This window comes from Dermacentor silvarum, chromosome 4 (genome assembly GCF_013339745.2).
Source record: "Dermacentor silvarum isolate Dsil-2018 chromosome 4, BIME_Dsil_1.4, whole genome shotgun sequence".
Taxonomy (NCBI): domain Eukaryota; kingdom Metazoa; phylum Arthropoda; class Arachnida; order Ixodida; family Ixodidae; genus Dermacentor; species Dermacentor silvarum.
The window spans coordinates 73,172,743-73,187,372 of NC_051157.2; the positions used below are offsets into that span (position 1 = coordinate 73,172,743).

The window sequence follows — 14,630 nt, forward strand, 5'->3', positions numbered from 1 at the left end:
CGTACTTAATTCTAAAGTGCAGGCAATTTTTAGACCCGTTTTATCGGAAAAAGAAGTGTGCGTTAGATTCGAGTAAATACGGCGCCCAGCATCACTACGGTTGTGTACTGCTTTAGAAATACTTGAAGGTACCTTTTCTGCTCCTTTTGCGATACCTACACAATGCCAAAACAGCTGATGCTGAGGAGAACAATGGAGAGTCTAGTGTTGCTAGTTGCGGAACACCGCATTTGCTCAGTAGCTGAAAGAGGCTAGGGCCCCTAGGGCACCCAACAACCCTATGTGTAAAGAGCACCACTGCAGTCTTATAAATGTCAACAAAATGACACATGTAGGGTTTCCCTACTACTTTCTTAACAACTCTATTCTCGATGGACAAACCCTACTAGTTGCTTAACAACTCTATTCACAATGGACTTCCAACTGGATTGAATTGAATTAGATTTGTTTGCCAATGTGGCCAGATGATGATGATGATGAAAATGTATTTATTGTAGGATGGCTCGAAGGCCTATTATGTGGAATAGGAAGGGGAGAGGGAAGGAGAAATTAGAGCCGTCCTAGAAGCTGCATGTCCTTGGCGAAACCCAAGAGCGAGTCCAGAATGGCCCTGTCTGAATCCGCCAATCCAGTTGCCGGCCTAATCCACTCCTCGTAAGACGACACTTGCACCGCCCTCAGGTGGTGGTCCCGCTGCTTAGCGTAGCACTGACACTCCCAAAACAAATGGACTGCGGATGGTCGCGTGGCCACGCTGCAGTCAGGACACCTGTGCGGCTCCTGGGGTGCTTCTTCGTCCTCCGAGGCTGTCGAGGGGCCAAGTTCCTGCGACGGAAGGGGGTCAAGGAGAAGGGAAAGGAGGACGTCTCTCCCTGCGTGGCCGGTACTGCCGCCACCGCTCTAGCACGTCCGGTGTAAGGACGAAGCCGGAACGGAGCCTATGCAGCAGCACCTGCCCCGACCTGGGTTTGGGTCTTGCGGGATACTTGCACGAAGTTTCCTCTTGCGTCGGTTGGCTGCTACTCTCAGAGCTCTGTCTGGGTCATATGGTGGTCCTTTTGTCGTGCTAGTTGCGCTGGCGCTGAGGGTCTCTGAAGGATCCCGGGAGATGACGCGGTTGGAAAGAAGGGTGCGCGCCGCCTCATGGGCTCTCTCATTTCCCTCGATGCCCTGGTGACCAGGGATCCAATGAAGTGTTGCAGTGACCCCGCGGACCCAGATAAAGTGCAGGACGTGGATAGAAATGGCACACAACTGCAATTCCCAGAATATTTTCCTGTCAACTGTACAAACTGGAAGAAATAGTAAAAATCTGGGAGTCTCCTGGATAGTCTGGGAGACTTGGCAGGTATGTAACAAAGTTCAAGTGTATTGTGTCACTTGAATGTAGGTCTGCCTGAACTGTCTGGCTGCTGATACCCAAAAAATCAAGAGGTTGGGAAATAAATAAGTTTTCTCTATTGAAAACTGCCCGACATTCACCATCCTTCCTCCTCGCCAAATGAAAGAAGGAAAGCATCAACAGCAGAAAATGAATGTGATCTCACTCCCTCCTGCGGTGCTAGTCACACGACATGTAAAGCTCTCTTGTGATGGATTTTCTCTCATCGTCGCCACTATCACTCATCATCATAGCCTACCAGTATATTGCAGCATGACTGAGCCAGTTGAGGTGTCCTTTTTGTCTGTGTTATGTTCATGCTGTTTCCACCAGCTTTTAAAAATCAGGAAGCTTGTTCTTGTTATTGAACTTTGCTGACAATAGTACACAAATGCACACACGATTGTCATGGTGCTAAGACCACACACACACACCAGCATGCACACACAGTATGCACAAAAAAAAGAAAAGGAATACAAGTTGTGACATGCAGCAAGAATATAAGCACAAGCTCAGTTAATTCAAATGTACCGGACAAGCACCAGACAGACTTCACATCGAACAAATCTATGTGCCATGCTAAATGAATGTTTCTTGAATCTTCGAAATCTTACTGCAGCAAAGAATTTGAAGAATTTTCAAATGTTCAGCAAGTTTTGTCAAGTTTACAAAATGTGGACTCCATGCAAGAACTCTCTCTACAGGAACACCAAATATGAGAAAAACCAACTACAATGGAATCTCATTGATACGATCTTCACTGGAATCGCAAAAATAAAGCGTATTATCAAACGTATTATCCAACGAAATCGTATTGTCGGGAAAAGAAAAAGAAACGTATTATCCCGAAAAACGAATTATGCAGAATCGTATCAACGAGATTCCACTGTATTTCATGTCCAGCATACTTGGAAAGCACACATCCAGCCACTTGAAAAATATGCCTGATGCCAACATAGTCAGAAACAATGAAAGAAATTAACCCACTGCACGACGGCATACTTGCACCAAGAGCAAACAAACAGAATATTATTCACTTTTGCCACAAAAATCTAATCAGAAGTGTTTCAAGACATACGTGACACATTAAGTCATAATATTCTCATCAGTGCTATTGCTTTTGATGTGCTATTTTAGTGTGCACAACTGTGCATGCAACTCCTGAAGGGAACAAGGCTGAAAGGATGCAAATCAAAATTAAACAAGAGAAAAGTGCAGTAAACAATATAAGTGAAGCAGCCAAGGATGCCAGTCAGAAAGCAGGGAGAACATAGACTGCAGCTGTTTGCTCACCTCATCCAAGAAGCCATGGGTGAAGTGATCGGGTGGAAGCCCCAGACCATACAGAGCACCTGCAGTGGCCACTGTGGCCACAACGATTCGGTGACGGGCTGCCTTCTTCAAGTTACCCGTATTCACACATATGTGCTTGATACGAGGTGGGACGGCCTGCCAAAGATCAAAAATAAACGTTTGTTTAGAAAGTATACACTGCAAGGAGCCAACATTTAAAACAAGACAGAGTAAAGACAACTGCAACTCTTTTCACAAGCTACTATTATACAAGTTTTTAGAATTGAACAATAGCACTGGGTCGCAGCTGATTTCCTTTATGCTTTCCTTCGCCTCATTGTCAGTTGGCTTTTTATGGTCTTTATTAAGAAGACGCAAGCCCATTGGTATCCCTTTTTCTCGTGGATATTATATGTATATATATATATATATCATCATCATCATCATCAGCCTATATTTATGTCCACTGCAGGACGAAGGCCTCTCCCTGCGATCTCCAATTACCCCTGTCTTGCGCTAGCGTATTCCAACTTGCGCCTGCGAATTTCCTAACCTCATCATCCCACCCGACTTTCTGCCGTCCTCGACTGCGCTTCCCTTCTCTTGGTATCCATTCTGTAACCCTAATGGTCCACCGGTTATCCATCCTACGCATTACATGGCCTGCCCAGCTCCATTTCTTCCGCTTAATGTCAACTAGAATATCGTCTACCCCCGTTTGTTCTCTGATCCACACCGCTCTCTTCCTGTCTCTTAACGTTACTCCTAAGATTTTTCGTTCCATTGCTCTTTGTGTGGTCCTTAACTTGTTCTCGAGATTCTTTGTTAACCTCCAAGTTTCTGCCCCATATGTTAGCACCGGTAGAATGCAATGATTGTACACTTTTCTTTTCAACGACAGTGGTAAGCTCCCAGTCAGGATTTGGCAATGCCTGCCGTATGCACTCCAACCCAATTTTATTCTTCTGTAAATTTCTTTCTCATGATCAGGGTCCCCTGTGAGTAGTTGACCTAGATAAACATATTCCTTTACAGACTCTAGAGGCTGACTGGCGATCCTGAATTCTTGTTCCCTTGCCAGGCTATTGAACATTATCTTTGTCTTCTGCATATTCATCTTCAACCCAATTCTTGCACTTTCTCGATGAAGGTCCTCAATCATTTGTTGTAATTCCTCTCCATTGTTGCTCAATAGGACAATGTCATCTGCAAACCGAAGGTTGCTGAGATATTCGCCGTCGATCCTCACTCCTAATCCCTCCCAGTCTAAGAGCTTGAATACTTCTTCTAAGCATGCAGTGAATATCATTGGAGAGATTGTGTCTCCTTGCCTGACCCCTTTCGTGATAGGTATCTTTCTACTTTTCTTGTGGAGAACCAAGGTAGCTGTGGAATCCTTGTAGATATTTGATAAGATATTCACGTATCCCTCCTCTACTCCTTGATTACGCAATGCCTCTATGACTGCTGGTATCTCTACTGAATCGAATGCCTTTTCATAATCTATGAAAGCCATATAGAGAGGTTGATTGTACTCCGCAGATTTCTCGATTACCTGATATATATATATATATATATATATATATATATATATATATTTAACTTTACTAACGTTCCGGCAAACAGTACTGCCTTCGTTAGAGTGATTACTCTGACCAAGGCAGAAGCATCATATATGTGTATACATAGGTAAAAAAATAAAAGCACGTCGTAAGAATACCAGAATACATATTACTGACGTTTCGGCTGGAGACTGGCCTCTGCTGGAGCTAAGGCTGGTCTTCGGCTGAAACGTCAGTAAAATCCTGGTAAGGTATTTTTCCGACTGCTTCTATTCTTTCAGCCTGTATATATGCACAGGGTGTTTCCCGCAACTTGAACCAAGGATTTTTAAAAAGCGTTTAAGCGCAGTTGAATGAAACCAACGACATATGATTTGCCGTCATGTGGCACTCCTTAGAGTATTTTTTATATTCCACTATAGTTCATGGGTTCTCAAAGTGGGTTCCGCGGAACCCTGGGGTTCCACCGGCCCCTGCTCGGGGTTCCGCGAGCCACTGATAAATTTTCCGTGGTCCCGCGCTAACCAAGTGGCTAAAACGGCGAAAATGAGGTGCGCTCGATCTACAGAACCTCCGTTACTCACGCCCGAGTGTCCAAAAGCACTCACAGCGCGTAACGGCAACGCGCGAACTGAGTAATAAATTCGCAAGCCGCTTGTAGCCACCCAACCTCCGAAAACGGGCATTACGCCTAAGCTTTCGCACTTAATCTCGGAGGCCGTAATTTACCAATATGCGCATTTCTGCCGTTTGTAGATAGCGTAGGTGCCGATTGCATGCGCACTGACGTATACGTTGGAGGAATAAAAAAATGAAGAAAAAAAATGCGCGGAGCATCGCAAATACGCGCCGAAGAGCAAGAACGGCGCTAGCGTCCAACCGAAACGAAGCGGCGCAGTCCGCATCGCCATGGTCCTCAGTGGCAAGCGTGCGCGGCACGTGATTGACAGCAACGCCGGAGCGCTTCGTGCCTAATTGTGCCCTTAAGCCTTTATTCTTGCGTTTATCGCCGCGCGTACCACCGCGTTGGCGGCATGCCGCGTGCCTTCATAAGTGCGTAGTTGCCATCCATGATCGCATCGATAACCACCGCAGTTTCGTCCACAGCAGTTGAGGCAAACAGTAGTTTAGTTTTCACTCGGTGCGCGCGTCGGCTGCATGCCTTCACGAATGCGTAGTCACGGTAGTCATCGTAGCGTAGTCATGGTAGCGTCGACAGCGACCGCGGTTTCGTCCGCACTTCTTGCAGCGAACGGTAGTTTCGTTTTGACTAGGTGCGTGCGTCGGCCGCCTGCCTTCTGAACCGCAAGGTCGCCGTCCATGATCGCGACGATAGCGGCCGCGGTTTCGTGCGCAGCGGTTGCGGCAAGCAGTAGTTTAAAGCTGTCGAAGATTAAGAGCCCCGGCTACATCGCGATGGGCGGACAATTTGTTGGCGAGCAGCTGACTGGCGAAAAAATAATCGGGATGGATGTACGCGCGCGAGGCCTTCGCCGCTGCTAGCGCAAATCAGTCATGAGATGACGAGAATTTCAGCTTCTGCACTGGTCTTGTGCTAAATAAATATAAACAGAATTTGCTGATTCATTGAGTAAATAAAATCGTGTTGATGTAGTTAAGCATTTGTTTATTGTTTTCTTGATACCCTCGATAATTCGACATTTGGTTAATTAGGACATTTTAATTCGGTTAACTGGGGGGGGGGGGGGGGGGGTTCCTTGGCGCATCATGGAGCTTATCAGGGTTCCCTGGAACGAACATGCTTGAGAACCCCTGCACTATACTATAATGTAATATTTTTAACATTCACATTAGGGCCAAGGGCGTTTTGTTTCGTTGTAGAGGCGATTCAGAAATGACGATCCAATCTTTGTGGCAACGTACATGCTGCATGGGGATTTTTTTCGGCGTTCAAAGAAATCCCGCGAAATATGAAATAAAACCACGTGACTGCACATGTGCTATCATATTGCAGAGCTCTCAACCATGCTTTGAGCGAAAGAACCGTGCACGCGGACTGTGGCGAAGTGAGAGGTCACGGCTCTAGGCATCGGCTTGACGGTGCGTCAGCATCTTTGACGGTGGCACACGGAAAGGAAGCGCCATCGTCCCCAATACATGCGATAGGCTGAACGCGCGCTCAAAGAAATCGCCACGCAGCACGTACATTGCGAAAAAAATTGGATCAGTCATTTCTGAATTACCTCTACAATGTAACGAAACGGACTTGGCTCTAAAGTGAATATTAAAAATTTTTGAATAATCTGAGTTAATTGACTAATTAAACGGAATATAAAAATATTATGAGGAGCACGTGCGTGCGTGCATGCATGCATGTGTATGTGTGTGAGTGTGTCATAGATGCGCTATCAGCGTCAAATGAAGCACGAACAGCAGTGCACATGGTACAGTTTGCTCTGTCTAACAGTCATTATTAGAGATAGATTTGCTCATCCAGTTTGCCAGCAGGGGGCGAGGATGCTCATCCGACTGCAATATTTTCGCTTTTGCTTTCTTTGATTTGATATTTCCTTTCTCACTTGTCACGATCGACGACACGCCACACGTTCGTTCCGAACTTATCCTTTATTATCCACTCCAACCCAACGCACCACACCACTCACGTTCCCCCATTCACCACTCAGTCCCCCGCACACACTCACTCTCGCCGCTGTCTTCCCCACACTCGCGCCACCTCTAATCCGCTCCGTCAACTACTGTTGATCCCGCGCTTGGCCTCCGAGAACCGTGGCTCCTCATCGCGTGTCTTGGGCTCGCTTGCCCCGGCCCTTGTGCGTCACACACTTTTAAATAAAAGACAACCAGCACAGAAACAAAAATATTTGCAGTAGTATCAGGGAAGCATCATCACTCAGTGTGGGCAAACCGGATGTGCGCTGGTCAGTGGTGATGACCTGCACGGCACACACGAAACCTTCAGTTATGCTTAGGCCACACGTTAAGCTGTATGCGTTTCATTTGACGTTGATAATACAAGCACAGAAAAATCATTTCTATACAGAAAACATGTGACTATATCGAACAGGCATCAAGTATAAAAAACAAGCAAGAAATGTCAAACACTTACATCGACGTCCCTCTGGAAACCCAAGAGGCGCACTATGTCTGAGGATACCAGTTTGCCAGACGTCCATAGCTTCTCCGCCTATAAATAAAAAATTTTAAATGTGGGCAATGTTGAGAAACATTTCAGATTAGTTCACGCACTGGCGTTAAATTTAGATGTCACCTTCTAACTTTGTGTACACTGTTTTAACTGCTGGATTTCACCAATTTATAACAATTTCACTCGTAACAATCCCCAGGACATGAAAAACAAAAATTTGTGGAAGGGGGGGTAACTGGGATGCATTTTTAAATGTTTGCCCTAAGCACATACCTTTTCTGGGATACATATGACCTTTAATAATGATTATTTAGCTTTAGACGCAGCACGTAGACTAGCAATAGCAAACTAGGATAAGCAGAAACTGATGAGCAACTCACTGTTCTTATATCACAGTGACTTCGTCAGTTATTTTGCTGTTGCCAATTTCACAAGCTTCAAAAAGTTCTCTGCATAAACTTGCTCAAAGAAATTACCCCTCAGATATCTGCATCTTGTACTTCTGCAAAATGGTTCCAACACAATTTTTTTTTTCTTGGATGCAATTTTTGCGATTTTACTTCGTCTCATCCTTATAGACATCTCAAAACTTCTGTCCTGAACAGAATATACTTCTTGTAAAACTTTATGCAACATTAGTAAAATCATAGAACGAGCCCAAATTAGCAAAAAATTCGGGATAGTTGGCAAGTATGGTATTGTCATATGAAAGCGACGGGTGCAGAGAGACAGGCAGGTGATGAAAAATATCACAAATGGGAATTTCACTAGGCAAACTTGAGCCCGCAAAGAAGACTGCAAATTATTAAGTGTAGCAGCAGTACTAACAGTATGTTAGACAGTTGTCACATGAAATAAATCGGTTAACAGCCGGTTGTATACTTTATTATTAATTATTGTTCTCCTGGGCAACCCCAGGGGGCGCTCTACTATTTATGTAAACACCCACGCCACAGCTGATGGGTCAGTTGGGCATAGTGTGGAACTAGTGTGTGTGTGTCGTCACTTCGGGGTCGCCAGATGTGCTCAGCGTTACCCTCTACAAACACTACAAGCGTGCCCTTATTGACACAATGCTATAATGTGTCTTGTAACAACTGGTGACTGTCCTGACAATCTGAGAGAGTAGTAAATGCATTGTGTTCATATGGTAACGATGGACCCACTGTGTTAGCCACTACACTGATGCAGCCCAATACTGTGAGTGTGCTTTCGGGCAGAAGTGAATACATACGTGGTAACATAAATAATGTGCCAAAGAAGAACAGAAACGAGAAAATCATATCATGAACAAGGAATACAAAGCAGTAGTAACACAAGGCCAAAACATTAAAAAGTATAAGTTGTCCCTGCAGTCTTAATTAGTTACTTTCAGTGAAGCCTATTGAACAAGCATGCATACGAACCAGAAGGTCTGCCGCACTGTTTGATGGTGCACATGCTATCACTCGGCTGTGCTCTATGTTCAAGAACACCTGCAAAAACACAAGGTCCAAGGTAAGTCTAAAGAAACGAAAGCACTGAAGGCAGGACATGAGAAATAATAAATAATGTATGCCAATTTAATATTCAGTGCTGCTACAAACACTCCTTTAAAGGGAGTGCCAACGAATTTTCATGGTACCCATTTTTTTTTAGCGCAATGGAAAGCTTACCAGTCAGAGTGCCGAATGATGAACTGGTAACAGGGAAAACACCATGGAACATTTTTTTATCTGAAATTTTCTACCTGTGGTGAGTACGTAGTCATTCACTGGAAGCATGCTGAAGACAGTGATAGGTGAGCGCAATAGTGATTACATGCCGGCATTGGTGGGAGGCAGACAAGTGTAGCTGTAGCTGTGAGAAAGCATTTCGTCTATCAAGCCAATGTTCCTGCAATTCATGTTTTCCAAAGTGTTAAATTATTTTTACAATGATAGCTACATGTTCTCGTGGTTTCCTGTCCAACTGCTTTGGTCATTAACCAGTCAAGGCCAAGCCAAGCAATGTTCTCGCTAGTGAAACGACGTTTTTAGAGGTGATATGCAGTTCAGCGTGTTGCTGTAGCCACGTGTGTGCTAATATTGTAGTGCTGGCACCCATTTACGGCACAACTAGTCAATGGCATTTTGTATCTTGCAGGGAGACCACACAACTCTGGGTGCTTACTCGCAAACTCGCGCACTTACAACAGCATGTGTGCCGCCAAGCATCGTGGGACGCATATGCCATTCGTTAGCATTGACTTTCTTTACTTAGTAATATGCACAGAATAAAGCACAAGTGTCTAATAATATACTAACTGCTATTTTAACCCTTTGCGGTCCGGTGTCGGGCAGGGCCCGACAATGCAAGACAGCCGTAGCAGTCCGCTGTCGGGCACCGCCCGACAAGGGGGTTTGGGGGTTAAATTTCGCGGTTTTTCTCACTGCGATTCATGCGCATGCTTTGTATACACGATGCGCCATCTCTTGAGGGATAAATAAACTTTGTTTGTTGAAGTTTACTTCTGAATACGGCTTCTGAATACCAAAGCGTTCTCACTTGCACGTGGAACAGCACGTTCGCGCGCAATAAACACGATTCGCCATCTCTTGAGGGATAAGTAAACTTCGTTTGTTGAAGTTTACTTCTCTTTGCACTAGGGTGCAGCACAATGTTCAGCACGGCTTCTGGATACCAGAGCGTTCTCACTTGCACGCGGAACAGCACGTTCGCGCGGTTCGCTGAGAAGCATGACCACTTTTTCATTGCGTTCGTTTTACGGTGGCACATTTAGTGAAAGCTTCTAGATGTTTCCACTGTCAATAGCTTTATTTTGAGGCGCACACAGCTGCAGAATCATGCTGAGAAAGAGCAGCGACACCTGCAGTACCGTCGCAACCTCTTCCAACAGCTGGTGGGTGACGTGTGGGCTATAGAGCCAAAAATTGGGGCCCGTCTGCGTGGAAGGAGTGCGACGAAATGCTAGATGGGAGGAGCCATTTCATCTACAAGCTCCCAGGCCGAAATAGCAAAGACTGTGCTGTTTGTAGCGATCGAAAAACAAACGGAGGCAGGAGGGAAACTGTGTTTTTCTGCAAAACCTGCAGTAACAACCCTGGCCTGCACCCAGAAAAATGCTTCGACCGGCATCACATGCTGCTCCAATATCGGTAGAGGAGTTGCCTGCAGAATGCAAAAGAAAAAATAAATATCCTATGAATTTTTCGTCCACAGTTTGTGGTTTTCATAGCGGCGCTATAAACTGGCAAAATAGTTTCGGACCGGGACAGCCGGAAGGTGGGTAAAGGTTTCGGACCGCAAAGGGTTAAGCAATAAGTATGCTGTACTTAATAACAGCCGACTTACGTACAGTAATCTCATATACTACATCCAAGATACTATTAAGATTTCACCCCCATGCAGTGCCACTAACTGGTTTTTGAGACTTTCTTTGCCAACTTAAATTTATAATTCCCCACTTAGATTGCGAACAGCGTGCTGAATTCTATCATTATAAATCTTGGTCATTTCATTTCCGTCAACATCTCAACACATTCTGGCCAGTTGTCAGTCCCTTTAAAAGTGACATTTTCATTGCAACAACAATCATGTTCAGACACTGCATCGAGTGAAAGTAACACATAATCCTAGTTAACCATCAGAACTGAATCCATTATCATAAAACTCCAAGCTACATTTCAAAAGGCAATGGAACAACAGTGAAAAAGAAGGATATATCAATGCCATTCATAAACTACATGCCAGCCTGTTCAAGGCATACCACAATTTATGAGAATGGGACAAGAGTGATTTTGTCAGTTTCACTGGAAACAACAGCTCAGCAATTTTTGAACAATACCTTTGCAATTGTTATTACATTTAGTTTAATTTTTATCTTTTTTTGGCAACGCATGAATATAGATAACTTTAAGGGTCTGTTCCCACGAGTGAACTTTCACGTTGGAAGAACTTTTACGCCCACAATAGCCAAAATACGAAAATATCTGAAATCCATATGGCACACCGTGTAGTGCTGGAACCTCAGCACAACAAGAAATAACTTTTTCTCTTCTAATAATCAACATAAACCATAATATAATAAAAAAGAAGGTATTTAAGAATACTTTATCGGTCTAAACTGATTTATGGCACTACATTCAGCTGGCTCCTACCGTGCTGTGACTCTGATTGCAATGATGCGGAGCCCTCTCTAGATTGGTGCCAGGGAGAGCGTGCCCAAGCCAAATGTGCAGTTGCTTGCCAGGGAAATCAGAGGCCAGAAGAGGAAACACGTCAGTGCTAAACAACTAAGCCGCGCAGACGCTCAGACACCTGCCCGAATGAGAAAGCGCCTCCGAGTGCTCTCACAGAACCAGCCTGATGTCACACATGCCACCAGAGCACTCTGGGGCGCTTGAAAACGACCGGCCAAATGTACCATTATTGTTTCTCTGTAGTGTCCCTGGCCTATGCGCAGACACTGTGGAAGGAACCGTTTTCAACAAATGAAAAAATGTTGCAGTTTTACCCGAAAGGCGAAGCATGATTTGCGATAGCAACTTAGGAGAGAGCTATACGGAGTAAGGATAGTAGTTTTATCAGCTGTATAAACTTGGACACGCAGCAGCACCAGCAACGCGCAGAACTGTTGTCGACACCATCGCCGTTTTGCCCGCGTTCCCACCGAACGCGCGCGGCGTTGGTGACTGTTGCCAAGGCCTCTGGGGGCGGCTCAGAGGTTTTAGACGAGATCAGAACGGGAAACTCGTCGAGCAGCGTCGGAAGTCTTTACCACCTTCTCGCCTCGCAACATTTTTATATAAATACGCATTTGGTGCCCCAGCTAAACGTCCCCTGCCTCCCTCCCGTCCCCCCACTGCCTTTCGCACAACGGAAGAAGTCGTGTTTGCTCTATATATATCGTGATTGTAAAGGAGGAAAGAGACGCTTAATTCTGCAGCCCTTCAGAGAGCATGGCGCAGAACACGCGTTTGTTCTCCGCCAAGCATTCGCTCCCCGTAAAAGCGCGCGTCCTTCGCGCCCTTTCACTCGCACATACAGTGTCCCGCGCACGGCGACAATTTCATCGCTGTTGACGTCATACGGAACCTCACAGCAACGGCGACGGCAGAAATATTCTCTGAGTGTCCTTATATAAAAAATAAATGTTCTTGCAACTCACCTGCAGGATGGCCTCAACGAGAGTGACAGTCTTCCCAGTGCCGGGAGGTCCCCAAACAACGTACGGCAAGGAACACTTGGATGCGACCATGATCCGGTTGACTGCCTCCTGCTGCAACTCGTTGAGCTGCTCATTGACCAGTTTCAGGGGCCACTTCCTCGTCACTGTCTGTGGTTGTTTCTTGGGAAACAGCACTGCGCACAAACATAAACACTAGGCTTATGTTTTGAATTTGCCCTGTGTACGCACGAGAATGGCTCTGGTCTCTTTGATCACACACGTCAACAACAAGCCATTACCTGATGACGTTAAGATACAGCAAGACAGCAATGTGGATTAAAGAGCAAATGGGGGTAGATGATATTCAGCTGACATGAAAAAAAAAAAATGAAAAAAGAAAAATGGAGTAGGGCAGGTCATGTAATGCATATATAACTGCAGGCATAAGATGGTGCCAGCTAGCGCAAGACAGGAGCAATTAGAGATAGCTGGAAGAGGCCTTTGTTCTGCAGTGGGCATAAATAGGTGGCGGCGGCGGCTAATGAGGACCTGGTAGCTGTTTTGGGTCCTTGGCTTGATGCAAACAGTGCAATTATAAGGGCAGCTATAGCTTTTTTACAAGCCAGTGGACTAAACCCGCAGCTTTAGAGATGCCACGACATAGCAGACTTGCATATCCACATAGTGTCTTCATCAAACATCACTCCTTTTCATTCCCATACCCCTTCTCCAGCGCAGAGTAGGAGGTCAAATCAAGCTACAGCCCAGGCCTAGATTTCTACAAATAAATACCTCCCTGTCTCTTGTGGTAAATTTATCTTGTCGTTTTGGAGGAACAACAGGAATCCTGAAGTGAGCACTTGGATTCCTCAAATACAATTCTGCAAGAACAGCAAAATACGATTATTCTACGTGCTGGATCACAGCAGAAGTTTGTAACCACTGCTGTATGTATTAGGCAGCAGGGGTAAAAGAGAGAGTGAATAGTTGTTAAGCGCATTAAATAAAAAATAAATAAATTGCTCGAGGGCTGGAAACATTACTTTCCCACCAAAAAAATGCTAAGGGATTTCTAAAGGGGCAATTCACTAGCACAGCAGAGCACCTTAATGTGTACTCTCTTGTCTTGGGTCCTTAAAAGAGCAAAACGATTTGGGGATACTTATTTGCTATTTGTGCAGCAGCATGTCTTTCAGCTGCACTTCAAACACCATGGCTCCAAACGCCAACACTACAGCTGCAATCAAAGCAGCAGAAGTGGCACAAAGGAACAACATAGGACTCGTGGAGCAGCTGGGCATGAGACAGCAAAGCTCACAAAGGTCCTACATTATAAGCATCAATGCAGATGCTGTACTCACAGGAACGAATCAGAGGCCGCGAGATTCGTACAGCCAGGTGGCAGCGTCGCAAGGGGGTGCGGTTGAGTTGGAAACGCAACTCCCACGTCTGCCCTGGATTTTTCACCATCTCTTCATGAAAGGCAGGACTCACTCTCAGAATGGCCTCATCAGACATGACCTGTAAAAATGAAAGTATGCACGCAGTTGAAATGTAAGAAAGGACCATAAGAAAACAGAATGAAGTGATCAGCATGCAAGGAAACCCTATCCCTTTCAGTCACAAATTACGATGAACTGCTGATAAATGCGTCAAAGCAGAATCACTTTATTCTGAGGTGCTTTTAATTGCATTGAAGCAGAGCCAGGCTCGTAAAATGATGCTTTGTGCAAATTCAAGAGTCTCCACAATTACACAGTAATTAAGTATTGCCCTATTGCACAATCAGGCATGCTGCATTTTTACTTTTTTTAACAAAAGGAATTCGATTTCCGGCTCATAGGACAAGCGCAAGTGGCTGCAGGCATTAAGAGAAAGAAAAAAACTATTACTTCGCCACTGCAGCTGTGATCAAACTCAAGACCTCGAGCTTAGCAGCACAACGCCAGAGCAACTAGGTTACTGCGGCGAGTGTCCACATTACTACTTGACAAAACTCACCGAAGAATTGAAAATCTTTTACCCAATCTACAGCTTTTGTGGTGCTGAAGATGCAAGAAATGTGGTGAAACTTAATTTTTGAATTGACATAAATAACTGGTGCCTAAAAAGGTTATA

The 14,630-nt window shown here is 45.0% G+C and overlaps 1 protein-coding gene across 2 annotated transcripts in view; it reads right to left on the reverse strand.

Annotated features, from left to right (window-relative positions):
* Nucleotides 1-14,630, reverse strand: part of LOC119450222 (putative helicase MOV-10) — a 64,131-nt gene that overhangs the window by 16,909 nt on the left and 32,592 nt on the right. For both annotated transcript variants that reach the window (XM_037713606.2, XM_049665724.1), the window contains exons 10-14: nt 13,874-14,033; nt 12,513-12,706; nt 8,770-8,838; nt 7,325-7,402; nt 2,675-2,830 (exon numbers count right to left, since the gene is read on the reverse strand). In XM_037713606.2, coding sequence (XP_037569534.1) covers nt 2,675-2,830; nt 7,325-7,402; nt 8,770-8,838; nt 12,513-12,706; nt 13,874-14,033 — 657 coding nt within the window. The remainder of the gene's footprint in view (nt 1-2,674; nt 2,831-7,324; nt 7,403-8,769; nt 8,839-12,512; nt 12,707-13,873; nt 14,034-14,630) is intronic.